This window comes from Sceloporus occidentalis, unplaced genomic scaffold, assembly GCF_023333645.1.
Source record: "Sceloporus occidentalis isolate IW3139 unplaced genomic scaffold, rSceOcc1.0.p SCAF_3, whole genome shotgun sequence".
Classification (NCBI taxonomy): domain Eukaryota; kingdom Metazoa; phylum Chordata; class Lepidosauria; order Squamata; family Phrynosomatidae; genus Sceloporus; species Sceloporus occidentalis.
Window position 1 is genome coordinate 82,042,159 of NW_028316983.1, and position 24,831 is coordinate 82,066,989.

General features: G+C 42.4%; 1 protein-coding gene across 3 annotated transcripts in view; it reads left to right on the plus strand.

Moving 5' to 3' along the window:
* The window catches only part of TMEM61 (transmembrane protein 61), a 28,701-nt gene extending 10,396 nt beyond the window's left edge, over positions 1–18,305 (plus strand). The window contains exons 1-3 of one of the 3 annotated variants that reach the window (XM_089518676.1): positions 6,962–7,476; positions 12,111–12,528; positions 17,573–18,305. In XM_089518676.1, coding sequence (XP_089374802.1) covers positions 12,179–12,528; positions 17,573–17,864 — 642 coding nt within the window. In that variant the 5' untranslated portion in view covers positions 6,962–7,476; positions 12,111–12,178 and the 3' untranslated portion in view covers positions 17,865–18,305. Of the gene's footprint in view, positions 1–6,961; positions 7,477–11,639; positions 11,717–12,110; positions 12,529–17,572 lie in introns of those variants that run through there. The other 2 variants (XM_089518675.1, XM_089518674.1) reach the window with 2 other exon arrangements.
* The last annotated feature ends 6,526 nt before the right edge of the window (positions 18,306–24,831 follow it).

A 24,831-nucleotide genomic window follows, 5' to 3' on the forward strand; every position in this document is an offset into this window, starting at 1 on the left:
GAACCAGGTCCCGGTCCCTGATGCTCGAAGCTCAGTCCCTGCTGTCCTGGGCCGAGGCCAACCTCACGGCCTTGGAGGCCGAACACCTTCAAGGATCCCTAAACTCCAAAGCCGACTGGTTAAGCCGGATGGACATAGACCACGGAGAGTGGAGCCTGCATCCAGAGATTTTTCAGGCCATAACAGACAGGTTCAGCAAGCCAGTACTGGACCTTTTCACCTCCCCAGCCAACGTCAAGACACCCAGGTTCTTCTCCAGGTTCCGAGCGGAGGGGGCCGAAGCAGTAGACGCTCTCAACTGTCCCTGGCCGGAAGGTCTACTCTACGCATTCCCGCCTACTCCTCTACTCGCAAAGCTGCTGTCCAGAATTTGCAGGACCCAAGCTCAGGTCCTACTAGTGGTCCCAGCATGGCCCCAGCAACCCTGGTTCTCCGAAATCCTCAGCATGGCAACCCAGAGTTTTGCCCTACCAGCCAGGTTGGACCTCCTAGCCCAGGGACAGGTCCACCATCCAGACCCAACCTGGCTACAGCTTCACGCCTGGAAATTGAACGCCACATGCTGAGCGGCTACGGCTACACTCCAGAGGTGGTCAATTCCATCCTGTCATCGGCATCTGTCCACTCTTAGAATTTACTAATACACATTCAGGGCATTTAAAAGGTGGTGTAAACGCAAGGACAAAGATTTCATCAACGTTTCAGTCTCTACGGTCCTTCAGTTCCTCCAAGACGGATTTATCCAGGGACTACGACCTAATTCCATAAAGAGACAGGTGGCAGCCATCACCTCCATCCTTCCCCATGACGACGCAGCAAGGATAGCCCTCCATCCCCATATCCGCAGATTGCTCAAAGGAGTCGCCAACAGGGCACCTCCAACCAAACATCGGTTCCCGTCCTGGCAGCTGCACAAGATCCTTAAGGCCTTGACAGTCCCCCCCCCCCCACTTTGAGGGAGGTGCCCCTCAAGTTCCTGACCCTCAAGACATTAATGCTGACGGCGCTCACCTCAGCAAGGCGAGTCTCCGAGATAGGCGTCCTCTCAGTCCGCAAAGAGCTGTGCATCATCAGGCCAGACTCGGTCCTCCTCAGACCTGATCCGACCTTCGTCCCTAAGGTCAACTCTGTCTTCCACACATCCCAGGACATTGTGCTCCCTTCCTTCTGCCCACGACCCTCCAGAAACTTGGAAAAGATCTGGCATACTCTGGACGTCTGCAGGGCCATAAAGATCTATCTTAAGAGGATGACAACCTTTAGAAAATTGGAGGCCCTGTTCATATCCTTTAGGCCTAATTCTAAAGGTAAAAAGGTGTCAGTCTCGGCCCTGGCCAGGTGGATTAGAGAATGCATCGTCCTCTGCTACAAATCGTTAAACTTACAACCACCAGGGGGCATCACAACGCACTCAGCCAGGAGTGCGGCTACCTCGGCGGCACTGGCCACCAATGCCCCGCTGGCCGAGATTTGCAGAGCAGCCACCTGGAAGTCCCCTTCCACCTTCGTCAGACACTACAAGCTTGACCTTTTCCAATCAGCTGAGGCAGCCTTCGGCCGGAGGGTGTTACAATAGGTGGTGTCTGATTCGCCTTCCGCACCAGTCAGGCCACCCTAAATTTTGGGCCTGCTTTTGTACATCCCGAAGTCAGGATGCTCGCCCCTTCTCTGCTGGGAAACGGAGCGTTGGACTTACCTGAGAGACATCCTTTTCCAGCAGAGAAGGTCTGAGCATCCTCCCCACCCTAATTTGCCTACTGGCGCAGGTGGGCGACCTTTCTGTTTTCTCCTTACACTTTGACCAGTTTCTCCTCAGCTGGTAACCAACTGGGGTTCCTCTGGGGTGGTTCCGCCCGCGGGGGCGAGGATAGGCCCCGGTTATCTCTTTTGTTTTCTACCTGCCTATCAGGAGCCTTGTGGGTGGAGCCACCCGAACTCAGGATGCTCGGGCCTTCTCTGCTGGAAAAGGACGTCTCTCAGGTAAGTCCAACGCTCCGTTTTTGTGGATCATCGTTTCTGTGTCTTTTGTAAGCCTCCAGGTAAGATCAAATTCTTGTGTTACCTTGTGGATTTTTTTGTGTTTGTTTGCTTTTGTGCTTGGGAGGGCTGATGTAAGCTGTGTTTTAGCTGGAGAGCAGGATAACGATGTAGATAAATAGGAACACACTCCCTCGGAGTGTGGTGGAGTCTCCTTCTTTGGAGATTTTTAAAGAGAGGCTGGATGGCCATCTGTCAGGGGTGCTTTGATTGTGAGTTCCTGCATGGCAGGGGGTTGGACTGGATGGCCCTGAGGTGTCTTCCAATTCTATGATTCTATGTAGATTATGGACCTGGCTCCCCATTTTTGCAGTCCCACCCCCTGAAAAAAATCATAAAGAAGAGACTCATCACTTCTTGGAGCAGTGATTCTCCTCTAAAGCAAGGTGTAATACCTGGATTTAGTGCCAGGGAGGGCTACATTTCTATTCTATTCCCCTCCCCTCCCCTCCAGAATTAAACTTTGGCTACTGCTAGGGTTTTTTTGTGGGAAAGAGCATTTTGGTAGTTCTGTGGCCCATTATGGATTACCTGAAAGTCACCTACCTCTGTTTTTAAATAACCAAGTAACAATGCAATAATGTTGATATACAGTACCACATTTCTAGTGTTCAAAAAGACTACTAGAATCAGTTTTAGATCTATTGCAGCCAGCAGATATCTGTTTAGATGGTGTTACTTAAACAGTGGTGGTCTTTTGTAGTGCAGGCAATCATAATGACAAGAATGGTGCCTCCAAAGAGAATCCAGGAAATCAGGCAGCTGTGTTGATATGTGTGCGTGTGTATGTGCCGTGAAATTACCTGTTGACTTACGGCTAACCTCTGAATGCAGTGATGGCGAACCTTTTAGCAGCCGAGTGCCCAAACTGCAACCCAAAACCCACTTATTTATTGCAAAGTGCCACGTCCCTCTGGCTTTCTAGTAACAAACTCTGGCAAACTCTGTGCTGGGGCGACGGCACATGTGCCCACAGAGAGAGTTCTGAGTGCCACCTCTGGCACGCATGCCATAGGTTCACCATCACTGTATCTGGCAAAGAAAAAAAAATACTCAAAGAGGTTGTTTTGCCTGAAATATTGCCTACAGCACCAGGTATTCTTTGGTGGTCTCACTAACCATGGCTGATCTTGTTTAGCTTCTGGGACCTGGTGCCTTTCGGATAGTGAAGCCACCCTAGATCTTTGCATACACTGCAATTATTATGAATGCATTATTATTTAGTAGCATTTGCCCATGTAGAACTAGGTCTGGCTGCTATCTGTTTTCCATCTAAGTACTAGCCACAGCTGATCCAGCTTGGCTTTTGAGGTGAGATGGGATCTGTTACCTTTAGAGGAGTTAGGCCAGCTCTGTTTTACTAGTTCTATTTTTTACTAGGAGTAGATCTTTTGTAAAACTAATTATTCCTAATTACCCTGTAAAATTGCTTATGTAAAATTACTCTTGTAAAAGTAATGACTCTTTAACTGCCTTTTGAAAACTAGCCACTTGGAAATATTTTGTGTTAATTCAAAATACAAACAAGTGTAGAATAATAGTAGCGAATTCAAATAATTTCAAACTGAGCTTAATATCTGAAATAGTATTATTATTGCTATTATTTATTTAAATATTTCTATCGTGCCCTGCAAGAAAAGATCCCAGGGCAGAATACAGGTAAAATCAATACTAGCAAATGAAAACAATTTAAAATAACAATAAGTTAAACAGACAAAAATATTGAACATATTAATAAGTTAAAATAGATGTAAAAGATTAAAACAGTTTAAAACCCTTTACATTTGAGTTATATCAGTGAGGTCGAAAGGCTTTTATAAATGGTCCTGTTTCTCAAGATCCCAAGCCATTTAGGATTTTAAATATCATCACAAGCACCTCTGAATTTGCAGTGGAAGTATATTGTCAAAGCATACTGGGAAAAAGAAACATTTTAATTTGGAGTTGCCAAAAATGTTGAAGCCGTTAGAGGTGGCATAATTTTCTCCATTTTTTGGTGGTGAAAATTGGGCATTTTTAGAAAAGGGGGGGGGGAGCAACAGCAGCATCCTTTATATGTTGAAAGTTATTTTAGGAACATAAAATACATTATGCATAACCGGGTTAGGTATAAAATTATTATGTGTGATATATTTAAAGTAGAGTTTAATTCAGAAACAGTTTCAAATTGATTTCCCTTTTGAATTTTTTTGTTAAAATTGGATCTGTAAGGTCACGAACAGTATAGAATAGCTGAATTATAACCTATCTCTTCAATTTTTCCAGTTATTGCAGAATTGGCAGAAAGAAAGAAGAGTTTCCCCTCCCCAGATATTGAGATATAGAGATCTGGATATAGAGATCTGGATACAAACTTGACATGAACATGATCACGACTACGAAAATACATCCTCATCTGCCTATTTTCCTCCAAATTTTAATTGAATGTTTTTATTGCTCTACTGTTTTTATATTATGATTGTTTTAATCCTGTTTTCGCATTGGGATTGGGGGGTGGGCATAGGGATTGATTCCCCCCCCCCCTCTTTTTTGGATTTTATTGTAACCTTGATGTATTTTACTGGTGTAATCCACCCAGATTCTCCGTGATAGGGTGGGCTAGAAATAAATCTTTTATTATTATTTATTAAAGAAAGAAAGAAGGAAGGAACCTGGTTAAAAAACAGAAGAAAACATCAGTATTTGTAAAACAATGAAAAACATTTTGGTTCCTTTAGTTCTCCATACTGCCAAGCAGACATAAAGTACTTGTTCCCATAAAAAGAGGTGAGAAAAGGAAAGGAAGAGCCAGAATTTCAGTGATGTGAGATACTTTACATAGTTTTACACAAAAGTCAACCTTCTACATAGATTTTAGAAATAATGCAGAATAGTTATAAGAATACTTTGTTTTCAGAATTTTATTGATCATTCTAAAAGAAAACATTCCATAATATTTTCATAAATTTCATAAGGAACATTTTCCCAGACATTTTGGAGATAAAAAGGAAACAATTTTGCCCAAATTTTTCCATCTCTAGGCTCAAGCCCTGTGTAGTAAATTGCCAATAGTGTAACATTAACAATACTTGATTTTGTGATGTGCTATCAAAAAAAAATTGGACACCAAAGACATATGTGCAGTCTTTTCCTGTTCAGCCTTGTATGGTAGTACAGTGTTATAATATCTTTATAGGACTTTGGGAGTTGGGTGGCTATGATGGTTTCTGCAAGGCTAACTAGAAATTCAAGAGCGAGTGTAATATCAGCTAAACCAGGGGTAGGCAACCTTTTTGAGCCGGGGGCCGGGTTGCTGTCCCTCAGACAACTGGGGGGCCGAAGCCAAAAAATAAATAATTAAATAATTTTTTATAAAAAATTAAATAAATAAATAAACCGGGACAAATGTAGGATAAAATTTTCAAATGGAGGACACTTTTATAAAAATGGAGGACACGCGAAAAAATTTGCTGATTTTTTTAAAAAAAATATTAATATAAATGCATGTTTCTGAGGCTTCTATAGACAATTAATTGCCCCACCATGCCCCTCGCGCGAGAGGCCAAAGGCCCTGGCGGCAATCAGCGGCAGGACCAGGCTGGGGCCAGTCCCAAGGCCTCGCCGGGCCGCATCCGGCCCACGGGCCGCAGGTTGCCTACCCCTGAGCTAAACCATTTCTCTATCTAACGCAAAATTCTGTTCTGCTGAACAAGAGATTTCCAGGGTCTCAAGCAGAGAGGTGACTTCTTTCTGATTAGCTGGTGCCTGATTCCTTTAAATGGAGATGGCCAGGATTCAACCTGTAACCTATTGCAGGCAAAGCACATGGTTTTCTATTTTGCTTTGATAGTGGAGTATATCACACGGAGCTTTTGGGTGGTTTTGTAGCTCAGTTCCAGCTCACTTCCGAAGTGATTGCACTTCCAACGATGTGGTTTCACTTCATAAAGGGACCGTTTTATCAGACACCATTGATTTCTACGGGAGCCCCTTGCGAATTGCTTCAGCAGCGTTTCTGAAGTCACCCCTCATTTTGGTTAAAACGGAAAAAAGTGGCTTCAGAGAATTCGCTTCCTGGCTGCCTTCGATTGCACTGCGATTTGGTCTGGTGTGGAAAAGCACTCCGATGCCACCCCCCGTGGCCCCTGTGTCCTGCTCTGTCTTTCCCCTCCTCCTCCTTCGTGCCATCTCCTCCTCTCTGCCAACCAACCGATCCCATCATCCCCTGCCTTCTCCTAGACCCCGATCTGCTCCCGTCCTTCACCCTGACACCTAACCCATCATCCCCTGACTGTTCCTGCATCCTGATCTCACCCCTGTGCCACCTAACCCATCATCCCCTGACTGCTCCTGCATCCCCATCTCACCCCCTGTGCCACCTAACCCATCATCCCCTGACTGCTCCTGCATCCCCATCTCCCCCCTGTGCCACCTAACCCATCATCCCGACTGCTCCTGCATCCCGATCTCACCCCTGTGCCACCTAATCCATCATCCCCTGAATGCTCCTGCATCCTGATCTCACCCCTGTGCCACCTAATCCATCATCCCCTGAATGCTTCTGCATCCTGATCCTGGCTCCAGGGACACCCAGTGGCCTGTCCCATCATCCCCTGCCTTCTGCATCCTGATCCTGGCTCCAGGGACCCCCAGCAACCTATCCCTTCATCCCCTGCCTTCTCCTGCACCCTGATCCTGGCTCCAGGGACCCCCAGCGACCTATCCTATCATCCCCTGACTGCTCCTGCAGCCTGATCCTGGCCCTAGCAACCCCCAGCAACCTATTCCATCATCCCCTGACTGCTCCTGCATCCTGATCCTGGCCCCAGCAACCCCCAGCCACCTATCCCATCATCCTCTGACTGCATCCTGATCCTGGCCCCCGCAACCCCCACGAGCTATCCCATCATCCCCTACCTTCTCCTAGACCCCGATGAAGGATAACAGCTAAGGAGGGGGCAGGGAAGGAGGGCAGCATCCAGAGCCCCACTGAGCATGTGCAAAGGTGCCGATTCGAATCGTTGACCCCTTAAAGTATGCTCTGGTGTGGTAATACAATGTGCACTCACTCCCTTTGCTTGAGTCCACATCACGTGACTGGCTTGGAATTGAACAGACTTTGCTTGCCCCTCACTTCGGAAGGACAACAGAAAGGCAACCAGGTGTGGAAAAACATGACGTTTTAACCTCAGTCCGAATTGCTAGAGAGGAGTGACTCTGGATCTGGTGTGGAAAAGCATCATGCTTTGCATTGCTAGAACAGGAGTGACTGCGGATCTGAGCTGCAACCCTCCCCATGTGTGATAAGGTCCAGTGTTTTTGCTTTTTCAGTGAGTTCCTGGCTGAGCACATACTTAAAGTGAGGATTATGCAACTTTCAGTCTGAGGTTCACATCCTACGTGTACTTACCTGGGAGTAAATTTCACTGGTCGATGTAGGACTCATGCATCTAAGTAAAGGTATATATAGAATTGTACTGTTATGAGCAATGTTTCTACAGCTCTTTAGATGCTTTGTGATATAAGGATGCACCCCCCTGGCCTCACCCTAGTCCTGTGAGATGTAGTCCAATACCCAGTTGGAGAAGTCTGAGCTAGAACACTGGTTCATACATTGCCTGCAGTCTTGGCATATAATGGATGAGCAAGTTTTTTCTGTCTTTTTGTGTGAGTCAGTGAAGCAGCGACTGAAGCACTTTGGTTAATGAAACAGTTCTCAGCTTTTCAGTTATAGCTCTCTGCTTTGAAATTCTGGTCTTGACAAAACTAAGAAGCAATCTATGTAGGATCTGATATGAAAGGAGCCTGATCCTGTAATCTAATTTATTTAAGCAGGCAGTCTCTATGAGGTTAATTAATTGGTATTGTAATACCATTGGTACTATGGCCTAAGCTCAGGATAATGCAAATCCTTCAAGAGGATTTTAAATGGATTGATGCACTCATATTTCCAAGGCCCAGGAAGGCATTCCTTGGAAATCAGTGTGTTGTTGTTGTAATGGGACTAATTCTAGGATCACACTACACAGTTGGATCTAATTTCAGCATCTGCCTATATAGCTGGCCCTTCGTATCCATAGATTCAAGTATCCACAACTTGAATATAATAAAAATAATAAAATAATTTATTTATATTTTCCCGCCTCTCTCACATGGTTCGAGGCGGGATTACAACCCAATAAAATATACAATGCATAACAATAAATTACAATAAAATTAACTAATAATTTTGTTAAAACAAGTTCTATCAAAAATTGGCAGTGGAATGGAAATATATAGATTCAGAGAAGGAAGGAACAATATTTCTTATATGAGGTCAGGCAGGTAAGCTCGCCGGAAGAGATCCGTCTTGACTGCCTTCTTAAAAGCACCCAAGGAGGTGATAAGACAGGTCTCTTTCGGGAGGCTGTTCCATAATTTTGGAGCCACTACAGTGAAGGTTCTTTGGAACATTGAAACTAGTCTAGTTGTTTGTAATTCTAGCTGGTTCTTCCCAGTTATTCTGAGAGTGCGGGGAGGATTATGTAGGGAGAGGTGTTCCCACAAGTAACTCGGGCCCAAGCCATGTAGGGCATTAAAGGTAATAACCAACACCTTGTTTTGTGCCTGGAAGCTAATTAGCAGCCAGTGAAGGTCTTTTAGGACTGGTGTAATATGGTCAACCCTTGAGAAATCTGTGACCAACCTGGCTGCCATATTTTAAACTAATTGAAGCTTCTGAACTTGGTACAAGGGTAGCCCCATGTAAAGCGCATTACAGAAATCAATACGAGAGATTACCAGTGTGTGTACCACTGCTTCAAGGTCCTTTCGGTCCAGGTAGGGACACAGTTGGCGTATCAATTGAAGCTGATACCAAGCACTCCTGGCTGTCTCGTCTATTTAAGATGAGAACTGCAGGGATGAGTCCAAGAGTACTGCAAACTTTGTCCTTTAGGGGAAGTGTGACCCTGTCCAGGACAGGTTGACAAATTTTCTTCCCCAGACTTGGGGTACCTATCGCTATTACCTCCATTTTCTCTGGATTCAACTTGAGTTTGTTTTCCCTCATCCAGCCCATTACTGACTCAAGGCAGGCATTGAGAGGAGAGATGCCATTCTTAGTCAATGCAAGAGTCGGAGACATAGTGAAACATATTTGAGTGTCATCAATGTAGTGATAACACCACACCCCATGTCTCTGGATGATCTCACCCAGTGGTTTCATGTAAATGTTAAACAGCTTGGGGGACAGGATGGTGCCTTGAGGGACTCCAGATGTCAGCTCTCTTTTAGAAGAGCAACTGCCCCCCCCCCAGCCTCACCATCTGCAATCTACCCAAGAGGTAGGAACGGAGCCACTGGAGCGCAGTGCCCCCAATGCCTAATTCCCTCAGGCGTTCCAAGAGGATACCATGGTCCAAGAGCACCAACAGGGTCACACTTCCCCTGTCGATGCCGAGACGGAGATCATCAACTAAGGTGACCATGGCAGTCTCAACTTTGTATCTCACTCTGAAGCCAGTTTGAAATGGGTCCAGATATTCGGCTTCTTCCAAGACAACTTGGAGTTGGAAGGCAACTGTCCTCTCGATCATTTTGCCCAAGAATGGTAAAAGGGTGACCGGTCTGTAATTATTTCTCACCAGGGGATCCAGGGAGGGTTTTTTTTTATGGTTTAATCACTGCTTGTTTTAATTTTGATGGAAATTTTCCCTCCCTGAAGAGGGAATACTATAGATTGTAGTAATATTTTCAGCTGCATTTAAAGTGTCCCAGATTCATTGTCTTCCCCCCACTTTCCCCATTGTCTTCACCTTACTTCAGTTTGTGCAAAAGGAGTTCAAAGTACAAAAATAGTTTGCACTTAGTTAATTCAGCAGAGGGGAGAGGGGAGAAGGGGGTGGAATCTTTTCCCTCCCAGTAGTCTCAGGTAAAATGAGTCTGCATGTGGGCTGATTGTGTGCCTTCAAGTTATTTCCAACTTATGGTGACAGGGTTTTCTTGGCAATATTTTTTCAGAGGAGGTTTGCTTTTGCCTTCCTCTGAAGTTGAGAGAAAGTGACTTGCCCAAGATCACCCAGTGGGTTTCCATGGCAGAGTGAGGATTCAAACCCTGGTCTCCAGCATTGTAGTCCATTGCTCAAACCACTATACCACACTGGCTCTTGCAAAATGTAAGAGCCAGCTAGATTTTTTAGAAGTCAAATTAAAGGAAGGGAGAAGAACCCAGACATGTGAGTGAGAGGAGAGTGGAAACAACTTATGTAGCACCAAGGTGTTAATTTTGAATTTGTTCAGGTACAGATGACTACTGCTTCTTAGATTTTGTAATACCTACTGAAGGCCCTTGGAAATTATGTATGGGGCAGAACTGACTTAGCAGGAGTCTCGCGTTGACCTGAATCAAGGATCATTGGGCTATGCCAGAGAGACATATCTTGAAAGATACACAAGGTTGATTAATGTCAGAGTTATCCAGCCTATCTTCAGTTCCAATACATCTGATTTCATCACATTTCTTCATTAAACATGGATAAGATCATGAAGGATCTCTTTCAGCCTGACATAATTCTCCTTTCCACCCAGCTAGCTCTGCTCATGTGCAATATACAGGTTCATTTGTGTTAGATGCCAAGTTAATATTGTTTTTCTGGAAAAAAAATATTTGAAACTCAGATATGCATCAGATGTTAGATATGTATTACAGAATGAACAAACAGATGTGACTATTCACTGTTAAAAGATTTCTTAGCAAACACAGCCCATACACACTTCTGTCATATTCTAAAGTATACCTTCAGACTGAACTATACTCTATAGTTATTTTGTGCAGTGCTTACTTATAGAATTATAGAATTTTAATAGGTGTTTAATAATAATAATTTTTAAAAATCTAAATATTAAAGGCTTTCTTCTAGTAATTGAATTTGTGCATCTTGCATAAGATTCTTTATTGTTGGGCTAAATAATATAGCTTTTGGGATATCCATCTTTCTGTCTCTATTTCATTTTGCCTTTCCATTTAATTTGAGACTAAATATATTTGTGATTAAGGTCTGATTCATATGAAGCATTTTTTTCTCATCATGATTGACTCAGCCACACAACTGCAGTGATCAAATCACACCATAGACTAGATCTATGGGTACATCATGTGCAGCCTTCACTATAGAATCTAAATAGTATGGAGGGTATTGATCATGGCAGGATGTTCAAGATATGGGGGCAAAGGATAATAGCTTGTATATCATTGGTTCACTAAAGGTTTATTGCCCTTATGTTGAATTCTAGTGTTAACAGTAGAGGAGCTGACCTCAGACTTAATGAATTATTATATAGTCCATTCTACATACAAATGATGCATCTTAAACTGTGGACTATAAACATATGGATTTCAGTCCTTAGAATCACTAGAATGTGACAGAGGGAACTGGAACTCAGGAACTAGTTTTTATATATGTATGATAAGAAAGTGTATTAATATTTATGATCCAACAAGATTTGACATGAAATGTCAAAAATTAATGTGATAATTTTTGCCTCAAAAGAAGCAGCTATCTGTTGAAATAAAGACTGAAAATGTTATTTTATACTTGTTGCCATTAAGGAGGTGACATGGACATATTTTCCAACATTTCACAGATGAAAATGTGTCGCCAAGCAACACTAGAGTGTGGTCAGGATGGCAGCTATTAATGAGGAAGAGCACACAAGCTAGGTGAGGCTGCAGCAGTTTGATTTTTCCTGAGTCTACTGGGAAGGGAAAGATTCCACACCCTCATACCCTTGCCCCTACTGGGTTAATTCAGTGCAAACTACTTTTGCACTTTGAATATGGTTTGCAACAATTGAAGTAAGCTAAGGGTAAAGGGAGAAAGCGATACAAGAGAAGAGAAATGGACTTTTTAATGCAGCTGAAAAGTTGGGTTGACAGCACTTTAATCAGGGCTATCCCTGCCAAATTTGGACAATTCAAGGGGTAAGCTCAAAGATTTTAAAAGCCACATAGTCAACTGTATGGACTCTCTTTGAAATCAGGGTTTGTGTTTTTATTTTTCAGTCATACAAACTGTATATGTTCATGATTTCTTCTTCTTCCTCTTTCCCTCCAGCATGGACCAGAGTGTCAGACCTGACTTGCTGTGAAGACTTTTGTTCTGTGTAGGCCTTGGTCTTTAAAATGGTAACAGCTTCATTGCGTCATGGAGTGACCATCACTGGAGCTATCTTGCTGGTAATAGGGACACTTTGTTTTGCATGGTGGAGTGATGGTGAGATGGGGGTGACTGCCTCCAGTAGTGACCTGAAGGTCCTGCCTCATGGAGAAGCTGAATCAGGGACAAGCTCTACCTCCTCAAATGCAATGCTCAGGTCCATCAGCTTCTTCTGTTGTGGAATTGGTGGCCTCCTGCTCCTTTTTGGCCTCCTGTGGTCAGCCAACACTGGAATAGTTTCTCGTCATTATCAGTACCATTTTTCCAGGGACCTTCTTTACTCCACTGTTGAGCCTCTTGAAAAGCAGACCTGCAGGTTAGCAAGATTTTTGTGACCATACTTGATAGGGATAGTGGGCTGTTTGAGCCACTTGTTGAGTAACAGTCACGTACCCACTGACATTTTAAAGATGAAAAATGTGGCCAAGCAACGTCAGAGTGATGTCATGATAGTAAAAGTTATAAATGTGGAAGAACACACAAGCTAGGAAAGACTGCAGCAGTTTGCACTTGCTTGAGCCTCTTGGGATGGGCAAAACTCTGCTCCTCCTTTCCTCTCCCCCCTGCTGAGTTAATGGAGTGCAAAGTACTTTCCACTTTGAAAAGTCCTCAGCTTACTTCAGTTTGCAACAACTGAAGTAAGCTGAGGACAAAGGGGGAAAGTGGGAGAAGGGGGGACAAACTGGGGCCTTGTCTGTACTGGCTGGAATACTCCAAGGGCAGCCTGGAGTATCCTGATCCCATAGCTGCCCTATTCTCCCCTTGTTACCTTGGTCTCTGGTCCTGTGCCTCCGCTGCTGTCTGCAGTGCCATAACTAAGTGTGGATGGCACCAGGTGACACCTTAAGGGGGAGTGACGCACCACTGCTCCTCAAACTGGCTGTGGCATTCACCTGTGTCCTTTTAAAATGCTGGAGTGGGCTGAGGCTCAGTGGGAGGAGAAAGAAAAGGGCCTTGGTTTTTTAAAAATTAAATTTAAATTTTTAATTTAAAAAAATTAAAATGTTTATTTTTAATATATATATATATTTTAATAATTTCTTTTAAAACATCATCTTTTACCAGTATTTCAATTCAACCACATTTAACTATGTATATGTAGATACATTTAGGCTGTTTGTATGCTATTGTAATTTAAAGGTATAATTTTATTTTTGCTAGTTTTTTTATATCACAACTATTGCCATTACACTCAGTCATATGCAGGAATTATGATTTATGAGTAACATTAGTACAAAAAATTATTAAGGATTTTGTATGGTGTGGTACTACTTTGTTGTTAGTGGTGCTATGGGGGGTGCAGGGGGTGCAGCCCACACTGGGTTATATTGTAGTAAAGGGGTGATGCTTGTTCAGCCCCTCACAAGGAGACCTCCAGCAGCACAGCAAAGGAGAGAGTTAAGTGCCCCTCCACTGGCTTGTTGTGGTGGCACAGGTCTCCTCACAAGGAGACCTCTGCCATGGTGGTAGAGGACTGAGCACCCCTCTCCTAGCTTTGCCGTGGCAGCTCCAGCCTCCTCACAAGGAGACTTCCGCTGCCATGGCAAAGGAGGAGACTGAGTGTGCCCTTTTGGCTGCCGCCACCCCCCTCGCAGCCTCCTCCACACCAGGTGAAACCAGGGGTAGGAATGCCAATGTGTGTTGCAAGTGTGTTATGCTCAAGTTCTGATGTGGGACATGCTGGTATGCAGAGCATGTGAGATGTGGTCTGGACTTCTCACATCAGAACTGAGGTTTGGGCTGTGCATCATCTGAATGTGACAATGCCAGCTTTAAAAGTGGAACACCAGAGGATTAATATGGACTGCCACCACAAAATTGGGCCAACTGTAGTATTTGCAGTCAAGAGGTGTTAATCTGCTAGAGCTGAAATAGTGAGAAAGAGAGATTCAATTACTGTATGTACAAAGTTTAGTAAGGAAGCAAAGTGACATGGTGAAGCAATAAAAAATACTCCTTTCTTAGCTTTTAACTTTGAACTGAAGGGATATCCCAATGTAAACTGGCACAAACCATTGGCTCCATTGAAGGAGGGGAAACTCTTTGGATAGAGGAACTTGCTTGTTGAGGCATGACTGAGATATATCTGCATTATACAGTTATATTGGTTTCACGCTATTTTACTTGCCAAGGCTGCATTCTGTGGAATTCTGGGGTTTGTAGTTTGATGAGATATGTAGAATCATAGAGCTGAAGGAGACCTCAAGGGCCATCAATTCAGCCCCCTGCCATGCAGGAAGACAATCAAAGTATGTAGAACTCTGAGAGAGAACTCTCACCCACTCTCCTAAACTCAAATTTCCAAGGTATTGTCTTAAAATCTCATAAAATCACTGAATGTACGTTGGGAATTGAAGTTTTGTGTTACTGGGCCTTTTGCTTCAAAAGTAATACCCACAGGTTAGTAAAGTAAACAGGGTTGTAAAAAAAACCATATCTGAACTGCTGGAAGTTTGATTTTGGCTCATACAGATTTAACCTCTGTTGTATAAAAGGGTGATATGATGATGGCTTTGAGAAAATGCTTTTCACACCAGGAATGAAAAATTATCTTTCTTAGGAGTTTTTCACATGGGAGGCAAACATCATTAAAACGTGATTAAAAGGTGGTAATAGCACAATCAGGGGGAAGATTGTCACACACATCCCGCACTTCTCCCATTTCTGTCCCGTACATGAACTGTAACGGACATTTCATTGGGTAATAATGAAAACTCCCATTAATACCCAATGACTTGTCCATTGCAGTTTACGCAATGAGAGAATGGAAAAGAGAGAACCTATAATTTTAAGAATATCTTCCATAGGTGGCCCTGTTTCACAGTGAAATGTGTGATGCTAGTATGTTATTGGTTCCCACCCCTGAACACTTTTCTCCTTGAAAAAGAGGAAGTGAGATGATCAAAGGTTATGGGAGAGTTTTGCCTATATACAAATCATGTTTGCTTACTAGATACAATGGAGAAAGGAACAGCAATGTGTGATCGAGTGGCCCATGAAATGCACATTTAATTAGTGGGAATATGGTCACATGGCTGGATTTTTAAAAAAATGTTTAAGTATACAAAGGTGCGTTACAGACCGCCCCTTAGGGGCGGCCTGTAGGCGCACCTTTCCCCGCAGGATCGGGGCCTCAGCGGCTAGAGCGGCAGCCGCTGAGGGCCCGATCCGCCGCTTTCCGGGCTGTGGGGAAGCGGCAAAAGGCCCCTTCCCCGCAGCCTGGAAAGGGGTGTCCTTGGGGCTTCAAGCCCTAAGGACACCCCGCGGCGGCGGAGAGAAGGAGAAAGGGGCCGTTTGGCCCCTTTCTCCTTTGGTCCGCTGGGCACAGCCGTCTGAAGGCTGCGCCCAGCGGACCAAACCAGGAAGGAGCTCTGAAACGGAGCTCCTTCCGGGGTTGCGGAAAGGGCGCCCTAGGCGCCCTGCCACGACCCCAATACGTCACAACCACGCTGCCTCATTTGGAGGCGGTGCGGTCGTCATGTATCGATGGCGGCGGCCATGTGGAATGGCTGCCATCATTTTGTGCGCGTGGAGCACACTAGGATTAAGGCAGTGCAGAAGCACCGCCCCCTCTTAACCCTAGTACGTGCTCCACGCGTACTTTTTAGCCCGTCTGTAACGGGCCAAAGATGCTTGTTCTTCAGACACTACAATAAAATGTAAGGCAGCTGTTGCAGAGAAAAATTTAAACATTTCCCCTCTCTCATATATCACTTATCCAGCTTCTAGCCCACTTATCTAGTTCTAACATATCTTGTTTTTGTGTGCCTTCAATTTGTTTCCAATTTATGGCAACCTTAAGGCTAACCTATCATGTAATTTTCTTGGAAAGGTTTTATTCCCATGTAAGTTTGCATTGAACTTTGGCTTCACTGGTGCTCTTAATATAATATGTGAAATTATTCTTAATGGACACATGAAATTAGTCTATGCTGAGATTTGAAAAATGACACAAAGCAATCTTTGCAATGGTTACTTTACAATGAAATATAGATCTTTTCAATCCCCCCATTATGTTACCAGGTGTGCTCTTTAAGCACATATGTGAATTTATCCATGCTCTGCGTATATATGCCTTTAAAGGGTTTAGTGACATTTAGCAATAGTGTGTCTTAAGTAAACTGGAGTCAGTAAACCATACATACAAGTATCTAAAAGGGGGATTTTACTGAATACACACAATAATTGCATTGGCGAGTAGCAAATACTATGGTAGAACTTCATAAATGATAAAAATAGTGCATGCAAGATACAAATAAGTACCTAAAAGAGAACAGTTGCCTTAGGATAGGGAAATACTGACCCAAATAAGGAAATTTGCAAGGCTGGGAAGGTTTGAGGTTAAGCAATCTGAAATTTAGGGCTGCTAAAAAGAGACAGGGTTGAAAAACTCTCTTACACACACCCATTAGAGAAAAGGGAGATGAATTGGGGAGTTACAATGTGTAGAGGAAGTACTTCTCAAAAGAGATTTTTGAGATGACAAAAGCTGCTGTTCCTTCTTGGTTCCACTGGACTTTCATGGGGAGAAGCAACAGAAGCAACACCTAGGTGCAGTAGTAAAAGAGGAAGGCAAGCTAACCAAGGTCCTTTAAGTCAGAAAACTATTATAGAAAGAATAACCTAAAAATAATTGTATAACCAAAATCCCAGATTCTGCGTGTGATCTAAAAAGGTGATTTCAGCTTAAGAGCAACATGTAGGCTTAGGCAGTAAACCAGCATGATGCCTCCATAAGCCATCTCTCAGAGCTCTTGATTGAAGCTTCAGGTATATTCCATCCACAGAAGAAATTACCCTTGAATCTGGGATCTTGTTAAAGGATTTGAAGTGGGTAAGTAAGCTTAGGGCCCAGAAGTTCCTTTGAACCAGAAGGGACCTTATAAACAAAAGAATGTCCATCTGGACTTCCTAAAGATTTTACTTTGTTTAAAAAAACAGTAATGTCTCAGACAGGCAGCTGCTTAAGAAAGAAATCACAGAAATAATGAGCTGACCTTTTGCATTTTAGCCATTTCCTATCCAATACTACTTTGTTTGCTAACTGCAGGATGACATACTGGGAGAGCAAGAGTCTTGCCTGGGGATATTAAGTATTTCAATCATTTGATCAGTAGGCTTGACACACCTGATAATAGAGATAGATAACAGAGCCAAAATCCTTTCATTAATGGTTGCTGGATACAGTACAGTATATGAATACAGCCTTCCAAGCTAACTCTTCTCTGTCCTTAGCCAAACAGTCAAAGACATTTGGTGTAGAACATAATATGCACAACTGCACACGTGTCTTGGTGTTGTACAGATGCAGGCAGGTCACAACATTCATTATTGTTGTTTTTTACATGGTTTTGTTTCAGCACCTGGGAAGCCAGTAATGTTCCCACCTATGAGGAAGCTTTGAATTGTCAGCCTGCTGGAAATGCTCCAAGTTACACAGAATCTCATATTTTGAAAGAAAGCAACTCCTCTTTATATCAAGTGGTGGATGAAAGCAGCATGTGCCATGGAGGCCGCAGACGCAGTTCCTCTGATACTATTTTGTTCCGGAGTATTCTACCAAATCGAGAGTCAGGATCGTGGGATGAAGCAGTTGTTGTCTGTGACACACCACCACCTAGCTATGAGAGTATTGGCTCATGTGACGGATGATCTAGAGACCTCATTCACTGCTTGTTGAGAATCTAAATTGCTATTGACTACTGTCTTTTCCTGTGGCAAGCTGGTTTAGAATGGGAGCAAATAACTATTAAAGTATTAAACCATTGTATTGTCTTTTGTAGGAATTGCTGACAAAAGATCAAAGGCAAGTCTCTACATTGCTTTTCCATGCATGGCTCATATATATACAGTATGCCTTGTGTATCTAGATGCTTTGGAGGACCATCCAGGATATGTTGAAACTTTTAAAAGTAAAATCTAAGTAGCAGCACTACTTACACAGGCATATACTGATACAGGACAACAACATGATACAGAATGCATCTCTGGAAAACAGTGTTTCTGAAACTTATTTAATAAACTGATGATCAATTGACAATCATATAGATATTATATGCATAGTGGTGTGTGTTTCCCCCCGAAGACCCAGAACTTGGTAGACAGAGCTCCATGGGAACATGGGCACAAAATGGCCATTTAGCTGAGGAACTGCTGAGAAGCATTTGAAGAGTAGAGATTTTGGAGTGACAAGTGACTTTCTCTTCTAGGTATTTCTGCCAGCTTGGATGTACTGTAGCACCTTTATTTCCTATCTCAACTTGGGAAAGTTGGTTTTTGGACTACAGCTCCCAGAATACAGACAAAGCCATACTGGTTGGGGGATTCTGGAAGCAGTAGTAGAAAAATAACTTTACAAACCCTGCTCTCTATTGAAATTGTCATGAAAGTGATTAGTAAGGGCACTTTCTTTTATTATTTTAGACTTTGAATGAGAGAAGCCATTGTGATCATTTGACAAATTCCTGATGACCTTCCCAGTATTATGGGTCTTCTTTCAATGCCAGGGTCCTGATCAAATCTGGAACACCCACTTTTCATATTTAGGCTAAAAACTATTCACACCATTACTAACTGTTTGACTGACATGCATAGTTTTGTCTCTAATTTGTCCCAAATGAAGGTAGAACTTCTGATTGAAAAACAGCAGACAAATTAATCCATAGAACAGTGTGTACAACTTGTGACCTCCTCAGTGTTGATTGACTTCCCATGTTCTCTAGCAATAGTAGACAGAATGATGGGATTTGCAGTCCATCAAGTTGCCCAACCCGCTGCAGGTCAGTATTATAGCATGCCACAACAAGCAGAATAGAGAAGCAAGGTAGCATCATGTTTGAGAAGACCAGGACTTTGAATTACAAAGTCCTATCTAGAGATGGATATGAGAGGTGGAAAGTCCAGCACACCCTATGAGATTTCCTTCTCTTTGATTTCCTCTGTAAAAGAAAAGGGTAGTATGTCAGATTCTAACTTGTTCAATTTATGGACAAGGAGCGTAACACATTGCCATTACATGTAACTATTAGCTAATCTCTTCATACAATTTTGTATCACAAGAGGAAGAGCACAGTTCCCCAGTTCTTGTGCTGATACTCATTTGCTGAAGATGAACATCGTATAAAACTGTCACAATGCATACAGAACCTGAAGCATTAACAAGAGAAAAAAAAATAGGACTGCAAGAGAGTCAAAATCTTGGACTAAATGTGACTAAGCTTTACCAGACTGGTGAGATCCTGTGAGAAAACGGGATTTAAACAAGAGTTAAATTAAATTTGAATTTAAACAACATGCAAATTTGGGAAGTTTATCACACCGAATTGCTGCTAAAGTGAAATGACGTGAAGTTAAACTGAAGTTAAAACAGAGAAAAACACCACCTTTTTACTTTTGGAATTTCCTGAAAGTAAAAAGCTGTCATTTTTCTCCAGTTTAACTTCAGTTTTACTTCGCATCATTTCATGTTAACAGTGACATCGTGTGATAAGCTTTGGGCATTTCTGGGTTTTCTCTAACTCTCATTTAAATCCTGTTTCCCCGTGGGATCTTGCTAGTGTGAAAAAAACTCCTAAAAGAGTGCACACTGCTCGAGTGAGTCAGTTTTGTAACCATCAGACCACCATGGATCTATGCCACTTCATAGCAAATTGAGGATTCTTTGTTTAGCAGATTGTTGATACTTGTTTCTGATCCAGGGGTCAAACATAATGAGACAGTGATCTTCACCTCACAAGAGAATAAAAGGCTGCCAGTACCTTACAATCCCTTTTCTTGCTCCCCAGCATCTAAAGCTGCCTTACTTTGTCTAATTATAGGATGAGCTTTTTCCAAAGAACCCCTCCCCAACTATATATAAGGTATGGATGGAAAGCATATTTGGAAATGCATGAAGTATGGGAAATTAGATGAATGTGAACCTTTAACAAGCAAAACAAATATAATAGGTATCAGTGAAACCTAATGAGATGAGTCTCATGATTGGAATGTAGTAATAGATGAGTATATCCTATTTCAGAGAAACAGAACAAAAAGGAAAAGAGCAGTAGCATCATTATATGTCAAGGGTATTTACACCTGTGAAGAGATCCATGACTTAAATCTTGGAAGATCCCATGGGGAAACAGGATTGAGAGCATCTGGGTAAAAATAAGGGGGAGAGAAACAACAGGGATGTCATTGTGAGAATCTACTACAGTACCCAAGACAGATTGAGAACTTGGAGGATGCCTTCCTGGAACAGATGACTACACATTCAGAAAGGAAAACTAGAGTAGTAATGGGAGAATTAGACTATCCTGATATTTTGTGGAAGTCAAACTCCACCAAGAATATAAAGACCAACAAATTCCTTACTTGCCTTGTAGACAATTTCATTGTCCAGAAGGTGGAAGAGGCAACAAGGGGATTAGCTATTTTAGATCTGATCCTAACTAACAGTGATGGCCTGCTTAATAGGGTGGGATTCTTAGGAGGGAATCACCATGTTCTCCTTGAATTTGTTATACAGTGGGAAATGAAAACCTCAAGTGACTAGTGGGGTAGTTATTGGATAGGTTGCAAAAACAAAAGAAAACACAACCATAACTCAATTCATTTTTAGAGCATTGGTTGTGGTTACTGTATTAATTAACCCAGCCTTAGAAAGGGAAAGGAGCAGCCAAAATGATTTTCAGCTGAAAATATGATCAGTGGAAGAATGGAACTACTGAGACTATATTTGGATCCTATGAGATGAAAAGGATCAGCTTATTTTCTTAGGTTTTCATTTTGTTTTGTTTTTTGGATTGTGACGTGGGAGTATTAGGACTGAGTCACATGTTTATTTTGAGGTGATAAGAGTCCTCAAGCAATGACTTCATTGCTTCATTTTTACAAGGGAAGTTATTTGTCTCAGATTTTGCCCACGTGAAAATCTCATTACACGTAAAAGGAAACCCATTAGAACTAACATTTTTACTGACGGCATGGTAACTTTGGAGATTTTCACGTGGAAGCAATTTTAGACACATAGCTCCTCACGGGAAGATGAGATGGTCAAAGTTAGTCATGTGAGGACTTAATTGCTTTCCAAGCCAACTAGTAACTACTAAGGACATCTTTGCTTCCATAGTATTTGTAATCTTCTTTCAGTTCATTTCCAACCATTATTTTTTTGTTTTCTTTTTTTTTTTTTTAAATCACCTCTAGTATGTTTGCCATTAAAAAGATGTTTGGTTCATATCTTGGATGCTATCCACTACATTGTGTTTTTCAGGTTTGTTTTTCATCTCTTGGTTTCATTTTATCCTTCTTTTTTGGTCAGTATCTGAATGAAAATATGGGCAGTTCCAGACTAAAGGAAAAAAAAGATCCAGAACGTGCCAAAACATACTGTCCCAGTGGTTGCCTCTGCATTCAGACAGGGGCCATCACCTCCTGATTCTTTTAAAACTGGCTAGAACAAAAGGGGTAGTGTTTATCTTGAACTATTCTGGGATACAACAGAACATGGAGGTAAAACTTGTGAGGGGTGGGCACAAAAAAGTGTGGTTTTGCCTTGGAGGTCCTAGAGAATGTCCCAGGATGAAAGGAATGTTATCTGACTCTTCCAAATGAAACCAAGAACTACAGGTACAAATATTACAGCCTTTAACAACATTTCCTCATCTTGATCCACCCTATATTGAACTGCCACATTTTTCTTTTTAATGGCAAAACTCCTTTATTTTTGCCAGTTGTGTAACAAGCAGAGCTTCCAGATATTACCTAGTTGCATTTCCATGGTTTGTAAAAGATACAAGTGTTGATTTTCTGCTTACTGTGTGCTTGTCGGGTTGGCATTTGTCCCAGAGAACATGGAAAATCCTGTATTGAAGGGTCTAAAATGTCCTGGCTGGCTGGGCCAGTTGAAGCAGTAAGTCCTGGATTTCTCCTGCGTCAAAAGCAGATGGATAGATTAAAATGTTAGGAAGCAGGAAACTGTGCAAGAAGATTGACATTAGTGGGAGCTTCATCTTGCCTTGCAGGCTCTGGTTGCTACTGCACAGGAGTAGCATCCCTCCCGCCTTCCTCCAAAAGGCCCAGAAGGTGGGAAAAGAAAAGAGGAGTACATAATGGCCTTATGTTGTGTCCTGATTGTGCTGGCAGCTTGAGCCTAGGACTTTGTTTCCTAATAGCCTAATAAATAATAATAAAATAATAAAACTTTCATTTATACCGCACTTTTCTTTAAAACAATCAAAGCGGCTTACAACAGTTAAAATAGTAAAATAGTAAAGGGAGTCCCCTTACTCTGGGGCTGCTTGGAAGTCTCCTCATCACACCAGCTAGGGGTAAAAAGAAGATGGGGGGGAAACAGCTTTTAGCTTGGTACTGGTGCTGATGTTGAAACAGTAGAAAATGGTAGAAAGTGCAGTAGTTAATGTATGTTGAATTTTCATGATCAGAAAGCAAATTAATTATATGCTTAATTATAATAACTTGTATAGTATGCAAATTAGATACCTGGATATGATGGACTGGAATATGGTAAGCCTGTGTGTTTATAAAGCAGGGGTGGGCAACTGTAGCAGATCCGAGGTCCACTTTTATGCCCAGAAACCATCCATGTGTCAAAAGGATTACCAAAAAATAAAACTGAAGCTCAAACTTCCCAGAAGCCTACTTCTGGTTCTCAAAAATGGCTATTTTTTAAAAAAAACATTAAACAATACAATGCAGGCAGGCCTTAAAACCGATTTAAAAAGTAAAAATGTTGTACTATGTGACTTCTAATACAAGCAATCTAATTTTAGCCAGTGTTACGTAATTGCAGGGCGTCCCGACAGGGCACCCACAAATTGTACTTGATGGGGAAATTAATTTAGCTCAATAGGAAGCAGCAAGAGGGCTTCAGTAACATAAAGCCAGGATCTCCGCCTTTTTATAATAGTTCCATACTCAGAGAACTCCAGAGACAGTGTCCAAATTAATTTAGTTTATATAGAAAGGGAGTTCACGCACAGACACACACTTTTTCATGCCCACACACACACACGAACTAACGATGGAAAGGTAGGAATTAACAGTGTGTTGCAGGGTAACTAAGAGGTAATATACTACCTATCTGAAGTGAAGATCCAGTTGCAGGGTTACTGGAATGAGGATGGCTGAGTAGCCACCTATGACACATGAAGTGGCTGGCTACTGAGGTGTTTTGTTGAAACTGAACAGAGGTTCTGCGCGGTTCCAGACTAAACTGATTTGCCATTGTCTGGGCTCATGTATATATAGCAACAAATGGGTCCTGAGGGCAGTATTTCAGGAGTTGATAGGCTTAAGAGACTTTCCCAAGGGAAAAGAGTGGGGTGAAATATGCAAGACTGTCAAGATAATTGGTGTGAATGTCTTCAGACCAAAAGAGTTTCATTCCCAGAAGGAAACTCCCTTTGTCTGTTGTATGTAAACAATTTCCAAGTGCAGCTCACCATCATCACTCCATTAGTGAAGGATTATGAAGATTACAATCTTAAATCAGTTCAGAGAAGTGCCTCTGGCTTCTCCCATGCTGAGCCATTCAGAAGTCCCAATGTGGTATGGATGGCTTCCTGCGCTGGGGAGCCTCCTGGTGGCTACTGCCGGCAACCTCCCTTTTTAATATTGATTTGATATCAAGGGTCACAGAGGGGTGACTGAGGGCTGAATCCTGGGGTAACACCAGGAAAAGATCAGTCTGGGAATTCTGGAGATTTTGAGGGCCACAAACATTCTATTTCCATTTTTAAAAATAAAATCTTCCAATCCTACACTCCTGTCCACCTCATAGCTGCTGTTTTGTTTTCTTGCTATAGAATACGTAGCATTAGGTAATGGAGCCATACAATAATAGCTCAAAGGTACATCTACACAGCAGAATTAATGCAGTTTGACATATCTTTAACTGCCATGGCCAAATGCTACAGAGTGCTGGGATTTGTAGTTTCGTGTGATATTTTGCCTTTTCATTCAGAGAGCTCTGATGCCACAACAAACTACAAATCCCAAGATGCCACAGAATGGAGTCATGATGGTTAAAGTGGTGTCAAACTGCATTTATTCTGCACCAGCCCACAATGACAGAATGTGCCGTTCAAATAAAAATCATCAAGTCTAACAAATTAGGAAAATACACACACATACTTTTCAAGGTAGCACTCACTCTGAGTTCCTCCTGTTCACAAGGATGACTGGAGAAGAGTATCCAGGCCCTTACATCTGGGAACCATAGTGGTGGAGGAAGCATGGTGGCATGGGTAAAATACCCATAGCCACTGTAGTGACTGGAGATGGACTAGATAACCACACTACACTCTTAAAGAGTTGCTATTCCCCTTTAACAGCTCTAGCTGCCTCCTGTAGCATTTTGGGATTAGCAGTTGAGGGAGGAACATTTTAGAATTCTCAGCCAGAAAGCTCTTAGGCCTCACTGAACTTCAAATCTCAGAATGCAACAGGAGGCAGCCCAAGCAGTAAAAGTGGAATAGTAGCACTATAAGAGTGTAATGCGGTAATGTGGGAGTGAAGACAACAACAAAGGACATTTCCATCAGGAGAGAAAGGTGCCTTGCATGTCCTTCCCATTCCAAAAGATGCCTTACGCCAGAGTAATGTACCAACAGGA